Source organism: Nicotiana attenuata, chromosome 11 (genome assembly GCF_001879085.1).
Source record: "Nicotiana attenuata strain UT chromosome 11, NIATTr2, whole genome shotgun sequence".
Classification (NCBI taxonomy): domain Eukaryota; kingdom Viridiplantae; phylum Streptophyta; class Magnoliopsida; order Solanales; family Solanaceae; genus Nicotiana; species Nicotiana attenuata.
In genome coordinates, this window is record NC_031999.1 from 10,538,443 (window position 1) to 10,553,519 (window position 15,077).

General features: G+C 33.4%; 2 protein-coding genes across 3 annotated transcripts; one reads left to right on the forward strand and one right to left on the reverse strand.

Annotated features, from left to right (window-relative positions):
* On the forward strand, positions 296 to 3,359 carry LOC109234116 (putative methylesterase 11, chloroplastic). Of its 2 annotated transcripts, XM_019399962.1 has the most exons (6): positions 296 to 902; positions 1,820 to 2,056; positions 2,127 to 2,171; positions 2,284 to 2,427; positions 2,527 to 2,658; positions 2,951 to 3,359. In XM_019399962.1, exons 1-6 carry the CDS (start codon positions 510 to 512, stop codon positions 3,248 to 3,250), a joined length of 1,251 nt encoding a protein of 416 aa, XP_019255507.1. In that variant the 5' UTR covers positions 296 to 509; the 3' UTR covers positions 3,251 to 3,359. The 2 variants fall into 2 exon arrangements, with proteins under 2 accessions (XP_019255507.1, XP_019255508.1); XM_019399963.1 differs by lacking the exon at positions 2,127 to 2,171.
* LOC109234117 lies at positions 3,700 to 4,738 on the reverse strand. The gene is made up of 2 exons (XM_019399964.1): positions 4,546 to 4,738; positions 3,700 to 4,026 (listed from the first exon to the last, which is right to left on the reverse strand). Exons 1-2 carry the CDS (start codon positions 4,598 to 4,600, stop codon positions 3,755 to 3,757), a joined length of 327 nt encoding a protein of 108 aa, XP_019255509.1. The 5' UTR covers positions 4,601 to 4,738; the 3' UTR covers positions 3,700 to 3,754.

A 15,077-nucleotide genomic window follows, 5' to 3' on the forward strand; every position in this document is an offset into this window, starting at 1 on the left:
CCTTGTATATCAGACTGTCTTTTTTGTACTTTTATAAATGGACAAAGGGATGAATAAACTCATTATTAAGCGCGTTACTATCTAAATAACAATATTTTGAACAATTTGCTAATATAGTATTTCATAGCTCCAAGCAGATGTGTTCTTTTAAATGGAGGAAAGAGATATCCCACTAAATTCCAAATAGGGATATAGTTGTTTAAAAATAATACAACACATTTTCTAATTCAAAGGTCAAAATTGTACAACTGCATGTTATGAATATATTTTTGTCTTTCCACACTCCTTTCCAAAACCATCTTTCCTATTGACTCATAACAATTTCTTGGAAATTTCACTTTCTTTTAACAACTTTCCATTCCTCCTACTCCTAACCTTAACATATAGTATAAACATTTATATTAAGCCTTATTTCATTCATATTCAAGAAAATTAAACCGCGGTGTATTGTTGTCAACTCAACTATATAGTCGCACGTACCAGCAACAAGACGACTATCTAAATTTCCAATGGGCAATTCATTAGCATGTTTTTCTGAGAAAAATCAAGCTACAAAAGTTAGAAAACACAACAAAAATGGAAGATCATTCAATGGTAATGTTCCTCCTCCATGTATCTCAAGATCAACTAGTCGAAAATCGGATAGAATTTATCCAAATTCTTTGAGATTTGATCAGGGGAAATGTGATGATGATTTTATTAGAGAACAAGCTCGAGTTGCTGCAGCTTTGTTACTACAACATCATCAACAAAATGGAACACTTAGTCAATTTGAACGTTCAGTTTCTCTTAGAGACAATTTAACTTCCTCTAGGAAGCAAAATAGGATTCCTAGAAGCTCGAGTTGTCGTGCCAGATCTCTATCTGATTCAATTCCTCAGCATCTGGAGCTTCTTCATCAGGTTTGTCTTTCTAAAGTTTGCTCCAAATTATTGTTAATTTACACTTTTTAAGGGTCAGGCGGACCTAGGATCTGAAGGTCGTAGGTGTACTTTTAGATTCAACCAAAATCTGCTTTGTATATAGGGTGCACACTACTAATATATCGATATTTTTAAAAAATATATACTTATATACATAAAAAATTTACCGAACTTTACGGGTGCCGGTGAACCCTCTTTGTAAAATGGATAGGTCCGCCTCTTTTCATGTATGGTAAATATTTACATGGATGATTGTTTATTTTCTATCATTTGTATTTTCTAGGCCAGAAATATGAACTTCGGGTCATTTGTATTCTCTGAGTAATTCACACATAGGTCAGTTACTTTAATGTGACAAAAAATATTTCAGTGATTTTAGTGTTATAGCGGATAAAAGTCAGTTGCTTTAACGCAATAAAAAAAAATAGTTTTGTGACTTTACTGTACTAGGTTAGAGAATAAAGTTCAGTAACCATACCTGAAATTAGCTCCAATATGCTAAATGACAATCAGAAACTGGGCATCCCGGTGCATGAGATCCAGGGAAGGGCCGCACACTAAGAGGGTATGATGTACGCACCCTACCTGATGCAAGCACTAGTGGTTGATTCCACGGCTCGAATCTGTGACCTATAGATGGAGACAATTATACCGTTGCTCCAAAGCTCCCCTTCAAATGACAATCAGAAACTACATGAATAATAATGTAGGATGAAGAAGACTTCCCCTCAAAATATCCAGAAGTAGTTTAGCTATAGTTCAATGTAGAAAGGTGACTCTTTGAAATGTGAAGAGTAATAAAAAAGAAAATTTTCTACATTGTTTTATATGCAGTAGTATTTCTGGGCAGTATACATAGAATAGATATATGATAACATGTTTTTGATCTTTTTCAGGGTACAAATGTTGAAAATTTGAAGAATAAACATTTTGTTCTTGTACATGGAGGTGGTTTTGGTGCATGGTGTTGGTACAAAACTACAACACTTCTCAAAGAAGCTGGATATCAAGTTGATGCTATAGACTTAACTGGTTCTGGTGCACATTTCTTTGACTCCAACAACATTACTACTCTGTCCCAATATGTAAAACCTCTCACTGATTTCCTTGAAAATCTCGGCGACGATAAGAAGGTTCGATATCTTGGTTTCAGTTTTCTTAATATCTTGTTTGCTGTCAGTGATTCTTTCATCTTTTCTTTAGCTGAGGATTTATCGGAAACAATCTCTCTGCCCTCCTAGGGTACGGGTAAGGCTGCGTACATCTTACTCTCCCAGACCCCACCCGTGGGAATCCACTGAATTGTTGTTGTTGTTGTAAGTTCAGATATTGAAAAAAAAATTGATCTTTTTTTACGCAGGTCATATTAGTCGGACACGATATAGGGGGAGCTTGTATTTCTTATGCAATGGAGTTGTATCCATCAAAAGTTTCTGCAGCAATTTTTGTTGCTGCAGCAATGCTTAAGAATGGACAGAACATACTCGACATGTTCTCCGTACAGGTTGGTTATATTAGTTATATGCATGATTTTATACCATAAACCAAACACAGTATAATAGATACAGAAGTTTATACGAAGATTAAATTTGCTAATTTGCAGCTTGGACTGAACAATCTATGTCAACGCGCACAAGTTTTTCGCTATGCAAATGGGAAGAATGAGCCTCCAACTGCTATAGATTATGACAAGTCATTACTCAAAGAAGTATTGTTCAATCAAACCCCAACTAAGGTATTGATTGAGTTATATACATTGTGAAAGAAACATTTATGTATTTCTCTGATCCAATGTTATGCTGCGACTATGCTGGCCTCAGCCGTGGGTCTTTTGAAAATAGCCTCTCTACCTGCACAAGGTAGGGGTAAGGTCTGCGTACACACTATACTCTTCAGACCCCACTTGTGAGATTCCACTGGGTTTGTTGTTGTTGTTGTTGTTGTTGTTGTTGTTGTTTCTGTTCCAATTTTGTCTCATTGTGAGAGAGAAAGGTGTTTTTATTTTGACATTTTGCTCTTAATTTCAGGATGTTGAATTAGCATCAGTATCAATGAGACAAGTTCCCTTTGGACCATTGACAGAAAAGCTTTCACTTTCTGCAACAAATTATGGTTCTATTCCAAGATTCTATGTCAAAACACAAGATGATTTTGCAATTCCTGCATCTCTACAAGAAGTTATGATAGATTCAAATCAACCTGAACAAGTTTTCCAGATTAAAGGGTCCGATCATTCGCCCTTTTTGTCGAAACCTCAATCTCTCCACAAGATTTTAGTAGAAATTTCCAACATTCCTCCAAAAATGAATCTCAAAACTACCATCTAAATAAAGATGTATAATAGCCAATATGATTCTTTTTCCATGTCATATTCCTATGTATGTACATAATATAATGATCATCACACATATATAGCATGAAATCATTTTTGTAAAATTCCCAATTTTCATTATATTCTTTCTTTTTTTCGAGAAGGGGAGCCTTGGCGTAACCGGTAAAGTTGCTGCCATGTGACTAGGAGGTCACGGGTTCGAGCCGTGGAAACAGCCTCTTGGAGAAATGCAAGGTAAGACTGTGTATGATAGACCTTTGTGGTCTGGCCCTTCCCTGGACCCCGCGCATAGCGTGAGCTTAGTGCACTTCTCCAAGAGGCTTATCAAGAATGAAAAGTGAGAAAAGTCTGTCTTATGTAACTCTGTAACACTTATTGTTTGATCATATTATCTAATGAGTATAGGACGAATGATTCATATAGCGGATCCCAACTTTTGTATCGTTGCGAAGAAACATACCATCTTTTATTCATATTACTACATTAGTTTGAAAATGTTCTAACGAGGAAAACAATCATGATAACACGCGCAAAGGCGAATAGCAGAGCCAGGAATTTTTTCACAATAAGCAACAGGATGAAGTCCATTGTAGTCATTAAGACACTGCCTCCAGCAACAATCTTTGTTGCAGTACTTCTGGTTGCAGGGACCTAACTGAGCCAAACACTGATATTGTGGCTTGCCGTGTGATTCAGGTAATATTTTACGAACTTCTCCCTCTTCACCTACTCGTGTGGGCGCTTTCGCCATGTTGGTAGCTGCTACTTTACCTATGAAGAAAAATAAAAAATTCATTAGCTAACCATAAGATGAATAAGGTCACAAGAGTGAGATGAGTTAGCTCAACTAGTGTAATGTTCAAAACCGGATTTGAAACGGGTTTCTGTGGCTTCAAATAAATTCATTGTTTCAGCTTGAGCTATATATAGATGTATGAAAAAAATATTATTTGCTATACATATAATAAAATCATATTCATTTTGAATCTATTAGTTCAAGGTCATGCATGTATTCACCTCTAAGAGTGAATATAAAAATAATCTTTTTTCTTTTTTTCGCTTAGTCGTTCTAACAAATAACAACCTACAATAATCATCGTTAAAATTGTAAAAAGAGCAGTCCGATGCACAAAGCATCCCGTATTCACGCAGGATCCGGGAAAGGCATGCATCCCTAGGGGAGTATGTAGACAGTCTACTCTAATGCAAGTATCATTGTTAAAATTGTTGTTATGAAAAAAATTAAAAACAAAGAATGAAGGCAAGAGAATATATAAAAATGTATATCACCTGATGGAAAAATGAGAAATAGGAAAATGAAAAGAGTTGGTGAAATCACTGCCATTTTTCTTTGAGTATTAATATAAAGATCCTTTTTCAAGCTGGAAGTTTGGTTGAGAGGTTGCAATTTCACTTTGCTTTATATATTCCACAAATTGTTAGACTCCCTTTTTGATTTATGTTAATTAATATTCATTATGGAAAGTATCAACCATATCCAAAATTGAAAAAGAAAATATCCTTAGAAAAGTGATAAAAATAAAAAATTACTGAATTCTAACAGAGTTCACACAAAATATGGCAAGTTTATTTTTCTTTTTTGTGCAGGTTCAATGTTGAGTTGGCATGTTTGTGTTATTAGGCAGAAGGTGAAGATAAATGGAGATTAATTTAGATTTTAATTCTCAAACTGAAGATACTTAAGAATTAATGACTAATTCCTTGCTCTTTAAACCTGAGATTTTTGCCTCTAAAAGATAATGATTAGTGTAACATCTTGATAAGTACTTATTATATTTTCAAGTATATAATGCTAGCATTCATAACCCTATTGAGGAGTAAAGGAGAGTTACAATAAAAATTTATCCACGCCCATGTTTATGTCAATTGAATGATTGCATGCATTGCTATGACTAAAACATAATTAATCAATATTTTTACCTCATTTTTATATTTGACTCTAATAAATTGACGCAGTAAAATTTGCCCCACCAAACGTTTACAGTAATCCAATAATTAATGACATATATCTTTATATGTTACAAAACTTAGCTCAAAGTAACAATATAGAACAATAAAATAGACAACAATGTAGAGAGAAAGAGAGGAGAGAATCTTATTTCTTTTATGTATTCAAGTGTGTACAATGTGATGCCCAAACCCTTTATTTATAGGATGATATAGGTAATACAAAGGGACTCCATAAACATGGTATTAACTATTGAGAACATGGGTGAAGATCATGGAGGTGTGGGAGTTACATCCTTAATGGTAAGAAGTAGTGGGAGGTTAATGGAGAAGAGTAGTGGGTGTTACTCCCTTAGGAGTTATGGACAGCCACCATAATCAAGTATTTCATAACACTCCCCCTTGGATGTCCAAAGATAATGTGCCTCGTTAAAACCTTACTAGGAAATAACCCTATGGGAAAAAAAATTCCTAGTGAAGGAAAAAGAGTACACATATCTGTAATACGCTTTATTTGTTGCCTCGTTAAAAACCTTGCTAGGAAAACCCAGTGGGATAAAACCTTAGCTAAGGGAAAAAGAGTACAACACATATTTGCCTCCCCCTGATGAAAATATCACGACGAATTCCAAGCTTGTCTAACAACTTCTCTAATATTGAGATCGGCAATGCCTTGGTGAATTATTCCGCCAAATTATCTCTTGAACGAATTTCTTGAACATCTATTTCATCATTTTGTTGAAGATCGTGTCTGACAAAGAACTTTGATGAAATATATGATTTATTCAGTCTCCTTCAATATTCTTCTTTCAATTGAGATAAGCAAACATCTGCTTCTTCATTATTATTGGAATCTTCTCTTCAAAGAAAAGTCACACATCTTGTGAAATGATAATATGACAATTCCTCACATACAAATAGATTGTTTGAAGAACGGACTTCAATAAATGCCTGCATTTGCATAAACAACAAAACCTTGACAATATTTGTTAGGATAAACAAATCTATATCAAGGATTCTTTTTGCAATATAATACTAATCATATTTCAATATCTCCATATAGCCTTTATACTCTCAGCTGTTGGGACTATTCGTCCAAACTTCATATTTTTCAGATGAAGTCAATTTTCATTGCATATTTTTCATTTGGCCAATCATTTATCTGTCCAAATTCCATGACAGATTTGAGCTCAAGATCCTTGTCAATATTAATAATATTGAGCGCTACATTATATTAACAACATCATCGATGATCATTTTACATCGGTTCCATCATCGCACAATAAAGACATAACTTATTGAGATCTCATTATTTTCAGGTACCTGAGCCTCTCCCATGAGGTCTTATAAAGTGTTATGCCACGGTGCTCTTATAGAGCACTTGCCTCCTTATTATGACCATCTTGAACATATGCTCCTCTCCTTCTTCAAGGAGTTTTATCTTTGGAACCGATTAGTCTATTACGCTTCATGCGTTCCACAGACTATGTCCATCATGGACTTTATTCTATTTGGAACATTAACAGCTGAAATATGACATTTAGCTTTGGGTCATCAAATGCGTCTGACAATATTTTGGAAATGAATTATCACTTGAACTTCAAATTCACATTTTCTTGTACGAGGATCTAGGTATACTCATAATTATTCATTCCATGTATTACTTTTTTCAGCTGCTCATTTTCTCTCCCTAATGTTGGGATCACCAACACAATTCCCAACTTTCTTTGGGAACCCATCTTTGTGCAATGTGACAGCACAATTAAATCATATAGCACATCCATATTTCTACATGAAAATATTTGGTTCCTGACCCTGAACCAATTGTGATGGGGAGAATTTATCATAACTTGTTGGCTAGATGCGTACAAGTGCTCTTGTATATTAAACAATATACCTCATACCAAATTTCGATTTGGGAGTTTTATTCTCATAACCAATGGTTTAGTTTAATTGGAGGCATACAATTTCTGCTAAACCAACTTGGATTTAAACCAGCATTATCAAGATAAATTATCATAATATATATTCTAGAACTGTGCTCTAATAATTTGAGCAAACAACCTTGCAAAAACCAAAGTGCAAGTTGATAACAAACGCACATGTGACCATACAATAGATGTATCTATTAAAATCATATAATAGTAAACGGTCCACATGGCAGGTGACTGGGCCCATATATATATCACCTTTTATACGTTCCAAAAATCAGATAATACAATCTCAACCCCAGCTGGTATAGTAATCAATTTATCATGAGAACAAGTCATACATGAGAATTCTCGAAGAATCTCCTTATTCTTCAATTTATGTCAATGTGAATTCTCAATCATTTTTTCGCATCATAATTGAACCGGGATGGCCAACCGGTCATGCCAACTGATATTTGTTTCAGTAAACATTTAATTTACTATGGCATGTGATTTTATCATCATGCTTATACATCTGTAGTACAAATAGAAGAAAAATCAGGTAACCTTCATATTTACCCGGTATATTATAGTAATATGAAGATAATCGATCTTCCTTTCATTTATAGTCTCAATATGCCAACCACTTTGGCTAATACATTTGAAACTCAAAAAGTTTCTTTTGAGACTTACTACCACCAATGCCATAAATAATTTTATTTATTCGGGTAGTAACAAATTCGCTCTTCTGGAGCTCTCAATAATTTTGCACTACAAGATCTTTTGTAACAACATCCAAGTGGTGAATTTTTTCTCCACAGAAAATATTATCTTATCATAATAATTGTCATGGTCAACATCATCATAAGCAAAATCTTTTCTTGCTTTAATTTTGCCTTTAATTAATTTTTATAAGGCATGGCAAAATATTTTCGGCGTACCACATGTACACGACCAATGACATATTCGTATAACCACATAGTAATGTTCATGATCTTTCTTTCTCTCAAACCTCCCGTAGATGTGAGTTGTAGTATTTATTCAATCATGCATAAATACATTCTTGTGCATAATTTGTATCACATATATATTTTCACACTCACTTCAGGAATGAGTCTGCATTTACAATGCTTATCACAAGTCGCATACTTTCAATAAAATGGTCTATAATCGTCTGAGCGTGCCTCATATTTACAGACCATATTGATACGCAATTCCTTCACCTTTGAAGGATTATTTTGAGAACCCTTATTGTTCTCCTTTTATAATTACCATAATGATGACTATTATTATTTTGGTCTTTGGCACGCCCACGTTCATTAGTCAACCACTTGTCTTCATTTAGATTTATTATGCACCGCTATCACATTCACTTCAAGAATGGAGCAAATCAAGTGGGACAAGCTTCATGCTTTTTCATGAAAAATACATTATTTTCATTAGTCATCATTATATCATCAATATGGTGCATTAGGACTCAAACCCAATGCCTTACCCATATAAAGGCGTGCGTGTAAGGCTATAATGCGTTGGGACTCAAACCCAACTCTTATCATCATGGTGCACCAGGACTCAAACCCGGTGTCTTATTCTCGTGGTGCGTTGGGACTTGAACCCACCGTCTTACCCTCAGTAAATGACATAATAGGCTAAAGTGAGCCTTGAACCCATTGATTAGCTCTACCATGATGGACATCACTCTGGATCAATGAATTTTCTTTACCACCAAATCTTTACATTTTCTGTCTTGTTATTAATTTCTGTTTTATTACACACATATACAAATAGGGAGGTGTCATGCCATAGAGTACATCATAATAAACATCTATATATTAAAATATATAGAAATTTATGTATATATTTATTGAAATAGAAAACTATTAGCTGAAAGAAACAATCCAAGAAGAATATACTGTCTCGTAAAATAAAGAGTGACTAGTACTGTTACTAGTATATTCAAGTTTCAGAAAGTTAATAAGAAGCAAGAATATCTTGCTCGATAGTTTACATATTCCAATAGGCTAACTATCTATAGAACATAATGATATCGCTATGGCCAAGTTCCAGCAAAGTCACGTTACTTCTAATATTTTAAACTTTTGCTTTTAAAGTCATTAGTTCATATAATTAAATGAAGAATTCAATGAAGCCAGTAAACAACAACAAGGAAAGAATTAATTAGTTTAACAACTATTATGATCAAACACATATACTTTCGTGAAATTAAAAGGCCATGAGGATTGTACCAAAGTATAAATTATTTCACAGTTTCTAATGGAACTAAGCTCCAAAGTTAAAAAATCGTACCGGATTTCCACACCATAAGATGGAGTAAAATGATACAATGTGACTTACTTGGAATATTATCCTTGTCCGATAAGAGATGTAGCAAATAAAAACATATCTTTCCAGTTACTTATTTCACTGGATACAAAAAGAAAAAACCTTTCAATTGACAATTGCACATAAAGTTATGCAAAAATACAAAAGAGTGAGTGGGGTTTAGAAGAATGAAAAACTTATCTTTGCATTATCATCCAAGACATTTTTCATTATACTTAACCTCATGTCTGCTTATAATTCGAATTTACCAACAATATAAAATATCAACTTATCACTTGGCAAAGCAGCAAAAGCAATTTTGTCTCCCATGGAAGGCTTTCATCTCTTATAGAAAGTATATGAAGAATATAGCAATTCGTGCTGATAACGTGTTAAAAAACTTAGCTCAAAGTAACAATATAGAACAATAAAATAGACAACAATTTAGAGAGAAAGAGAGGAGAGAATCTTATTTCTTCTATGTATTCAAGTGTGTATAATGTGATGCCCAAACACTCTATTTATAGGATGATATAGGTAATACAAAGGGACTCCATAAACATGGTATTAACTATTGAGAACATGAGGGAAGATCATGGAGGTGTGGGAGTTACATCCTTAATGGTAAGAAGAAGTGGGAGGTTAATGGAGAAGAGTAGTGGGTGTTACTCCCTTAGGAGTTATGGACATCCACCATAATCAAGTATTTCATAACATTATATACATTGTTATGACTTAATCATAGTTAATTTACATGATTTTTACCTTACTTTAATATTCAACTATATAAATTGATGCGGTTTGACATAAATATTGAGTGTGAATAAATTTTTCACTACTTGGTATGACTGAATCACTTCCTATAAGATACAGTCAAACCTGTTTATAACAACTTCGTTTGTTCCGAATATTTTTGGATGTTATAGCGTAGTGCTGTTATATAGAATATATATATTAAAGTTAAACTTCGCTATAACAGCCTCGTTTGTTCCGAAAATTTTTGGATGTTATAGCGAAGTGCTGTTATAGAGAATATATATTAAAATATAAAAATTGGTTCCGGAAAAGCTTGGCTTTTATAGTGAAGTGTAGTTATAGAGAGGTCTGACCGTAAATAAATAATCTTTCCTAAAATTAAAATCTGGATAAGAAAACAACATTAAAACCGCAATTTCCAGAATAGTCACACATATGACAAAAATATACCACACCGTTAATAAATCAGCTTTTATTCTGTTTATAATAAGTTCACAAGCACATTGGTGCAGCTCGACTGCAAGACGACGTGAATGGGCTTGGGCCCGTTCCCTGAATTGGCCAGGGCCCAGGAAAGTCCCCGGGTCATTTCTGCAGAGATGCAGGCCTGGAAACGGGTTAGCTTCACGGGCTTAGGAGTCCAATCTTGCACTTGTGAGATGGGCCGAGACGAGGTGGAGCCTATGGACTCCTACCGGAAGCGTTATTGGCCGATGATTACAGTTATTCACGTGGTCCAGTCTAAACTGGACTAACTGAACGGGGCTTATGTTCTTGCGGTCATCCTTTTTAAAAAAAATAAAAAAATAGCATGGGTTACATCTTTAAAAAAAATAAAAAGATAGCATGGGTTAGCAGCTTTTGAATTGGTAATTAAAAAATAATCATTATTTTATGCGGAGATAAAATTTGGACAATAAATTCTAACTGAAATACGAAAGTTCTGCATATAAACTTCAAGCATATTATATTGGAACTTGGAACTACATCACATTGTAAATTCCAGCATATTATGCTGAAAATTTTTCGGATTTTTAACGGTATTTTTGTTCAGATTTTATTTTTACATAAGAAAATAGCTAAGTTTCGATTACTTTTGAAACTGTAACTAATTTTTAATTAGTAGTTGTAAATCAGGGTATTTCTGATTTTGTTCTCTTTTTTGATTCCGAAATTAAATCTTATTAAGACGTGTCGTTTGTACATATGCAGAGATTCAGTATATAAATTTTATGAGTTCAACCTTTAAGTTTTTTAATATTAAACCTATTATATTTTTAAAATTATTGACTCATACCTACTATTGTTACGATATTAGTGAATTTTTACACATAAATTTATATGGATTCAAATGAATTTGGTGCTATAAGATTGCATCCGCCTCTACCTATGTATGTACATGTCAGATACATACATATCTTATGTATCTTGTAGAATAGATACAGGAGAAAAACATACCATCTAATTCATGTTATCACATTAGTACATATAAAAGTGTGCTAACAATCATGATAACAAGCACAAAGGCGAAGTGCTTGACCAGGGATTTTTTGACAATAAGCCACAGGATTAAGTCCACTATAATCATTTAAGCACTGTTTTTTACAACATTTTTCATTGTAATATTTTGTGCTACACGGACCCAATTGAGCCAAACACTGATAATTTGACATAATTTTTGACCCTTCAGTTATTAATTGATGATTATTTTCTCCCTCTTCAGCTGTCCTCGCCGTCGCCGTCGCCATCGCCATCTTACTAGCTGCTACGTTACCTGGGAAGAAAACGTTATTATAAATTCTCATATAACTTAATATTGGATGTCAGCTATTTAATATCGTTAACTAATTAATGTATTAATTATGCAACGATTATTTTTTCCTGTGCGCCCAATCAAGAATTCTATTACAATCAACCAAATGACCCAATAGAGTTAACTGGGGAAACACTATATATCGTCCTAGCGATTTATGATTTCAAATTCGTAAAACTTTGTTTCTATATGTTTTTATTTTCGAGAAAAAGCTACAAATTTCTATTTCTTCCCCGCGGCTGAAAATCGGCTTTTGTTGCTATTTGAAAGTCAAAATTATTTTTTTTAAAAAGAAGTTTGATCAAAGACCTTAACTCTTCAAAACAATATACGTAAATCTTATATGTTTTTTCTTTTTTGTGATTATTTTTCTCTTTTTCGCTTCATTTGCTCCTTAAAGCATACTTAGAACCTAACAATAACCATTTGCTGAATCTTTTGTGATGATGATTTTTAAGAACTCTTATATTTTTATTTTTTTTACCTTTTTCGGAAAATTTCACTTTTTTCGGAATCAATGTTTGACCATGAAAATTTCAAATTTCACTTGAAGTTGAATTTCGGAATTTTTCAAAAATTTAAAAAACTCCAAAAAAATAATTTCAGAATTTTCACTCAAAAACTCAAAAATATTTCCAAATTGTATTCACCATTTTCAGTTTAAAAAAATTTCATTTTTTTCCAGAATTTCACAGTTCTTATGTCCAAACGCCCACTAAAAGGCCACACAAATAAATAAAAATGTAAATTACCTGATCCAAAAATGAAAAATAGAAAAATCAAAAGAGTTGGTGAGATGAGGGACATCTTCCTTTGAGTACCAAAATCTTTTCAACTGGAAAACTAAGGCAGGCAGGACTATAGGAGAGTGCAGCTTAATTTTTTGTATTTATTTTAAGTACTCCAGGGATTTTGTTGACTTAATTCCTTTTGGTATTTATTTTAGGTATTTATTATTAATTAAGGCATCATCTAGATCAATAGTAAAAAAGAATTTTCTTGTAGAAAACTAATATTTTCTTTTTAAAAACTAGTCATTTCGAACAGAGTTTATATAAAATGTGGATTAACAACTCATATTTTTAATCAACTTTTTGGATGTCTATCAATGTTTTTTCTTTTGGTTTATCATCCGTTGTTCGATATTTACATTGATTAAATCTTAATTCGCGCAAAAACGTCCCGATTAGGGGGCAAAACGCTTCCTAGCAAAGTCGAGTTCAAACTCATGACTCGAGCCTGAAACCTCTGATTAAGAATGAAAGAGTATTAATTAGCTCCACAAAATCAGTGTTCAAGTGATAAGGTTTGGATTATTAGGCTTAATGCATGAATCTAAGGATTACTCGAGATTTCATTATATTTCGGTTTTCAATATTGAAGATGAGTAAGAATTAATGACACTCTAATCCCTTGCTCTATAAACTTGGGCTTTTTTGGACTCCTAAATGATAATGAGCGTATTGTTATTTTATATTTTTCAAAAATAAAGTTGCCACTTAATATTTACGTCTCAATATAAAAGTACCTATTATTCAATTACAAATAATTTGAAATAATGTTACCCAAAGAGAATATCAGAGACAAGCGAGAGTTTCTATCTCTATTTCTCCCAACATAATTCTGATACCATGAAAAGACACAAATGAAAGATGGGCACTACTATATATTATCGAGAAATTTTTATAAAGCATTACAATTTAGAGCATAATTATCATACATAATTATATTTTGTCTAATTACCATTTGTAACTATTGTTCAATTGTTAATAGCTTGTATCACTTGTATTCAAACGCACAACGAATACATCATGTGTTGACTGTATTTGATCGTGCAAGGAATACAAGCAAGGCAAAATACAGGGGTGCATACAAGGATACAACCTATATCGACTTAACTTTGCTTACTGAGTTAGTGCTCTAACCAACTAAGCTACAAGAGCTTTGTTGCTCTCTTGTTTTAGTTCAAAATAATTGATCTCTTGTTTCAATACTACATGTAGATTTGCTATAAAATTCAAATATTGCTACGAATGGTAATTTTCTGAAAGTATAGCTACGAATGATAAATATAGTATATATATTTGTTGTGTCGCAGTTTTTCCTATATTATACTAACATAACGTTTGCTTCAAACAATAACATCTTGACCAACAACAATAATTAAATATAAACGATATAATGTGATATATCACATTTTTCTAAACCAGGAACATTAATCTTAAACTCCAATTAACAATCATGGTAACAATTACATAAACGATATCCTGGGATTAGCTCGCAAATTGCATATGGATTTTGTGATTTAAAGTTGTCATAACAATTCTGTTCACAACATTGTGTGTCGCAAAGGTTGCTACAGAGGCCCAAACCAGTCATGCACTTCTCATTTGGGATTGCGTCTTTGCTCGCTAGCACCATTGAACCTATTAGAAAAATAAATAGTAAATACATATTAAAATAAGCATGACACCAAAAAGTTATATACATATAAGATATTGTATAAGTACAAGATCCCCGTATAGGGTTGTCTAAGGGTAGGGTATTATCTGTACCCGTACCGGTATCGGTACGAACCGTACCGTTCCGATTTGAGGATAAGGGTGGGGGATTTGGGTGAAGGGTAAGGGCAATTGTAGGCTATCCGAAAAAATACCCTCGGTACCGGTGTGGTAGGTACTCTTAAGGTGCTGTACTGGTACCCAACCGGTACACATATTTTTTTAATTCTAGCCGTTTTTGTATCATTAGCCATTTTAAAATCTAGCCGTTGGCAACGGCCAAAGATGGCTATTTTTGCCTCCCTAGCCGATGGAGACTACCATTTTATTCAGAGATTGAATTAAAGCGGAGAGAAGAAACTTTAGCCTTCCAGCAATAATTCAAAAAGTCAACGATGCATATAATGAAATACTATCTATCGGAGATGGTGAAGACGCAGACGAACAAGTGCTATCAATTCCAACTGAAGAACCACGAAACATTATTAAACAATTGAGTAAATCGTTAAAAAGAAATATTTAATTTTATTTTTACAAGTATTGAAATACAAA

Bases quoted from the DNA above. Each gene is read 5' to 3' on its own strand.
- LOC109234116 (XM_019399962.1), top strand. From the start codon at position 510: ATGGGCAATTCATTAGCATGTTTTTCTGAGAAAAATCAAGCTACAAAA. The intron at 2,057-2,126 runs GTTCGATATCTT...TCTTTTCTTTAG, and splicing joins ATCTCGGCGACGATAAGAAG to CTGAGGATTTATCGGAAACA. The intron at 2,172-2,283 runs GTAAGGCTGCGT...TTTTTTACGCAG, and splicing joins TCTGCCCTCCTAGGGTACGG to GTCATATTAGTCGGACACGA.
- LOC109234117 (XM_019399964.1), bottom strand. From the start codon at position 4,600: ATGGCAGTGATTTCACCAACTCTTTTCATTTTCCTATTTCTCATTTTT. The intron at 4,027-4,545 runs GTGATATACATT...TTTTCTTCATAG, and splicing joins ATTTCTCATTTTTCCATCAG to GTAAAGTAGCAGCTACCAAC.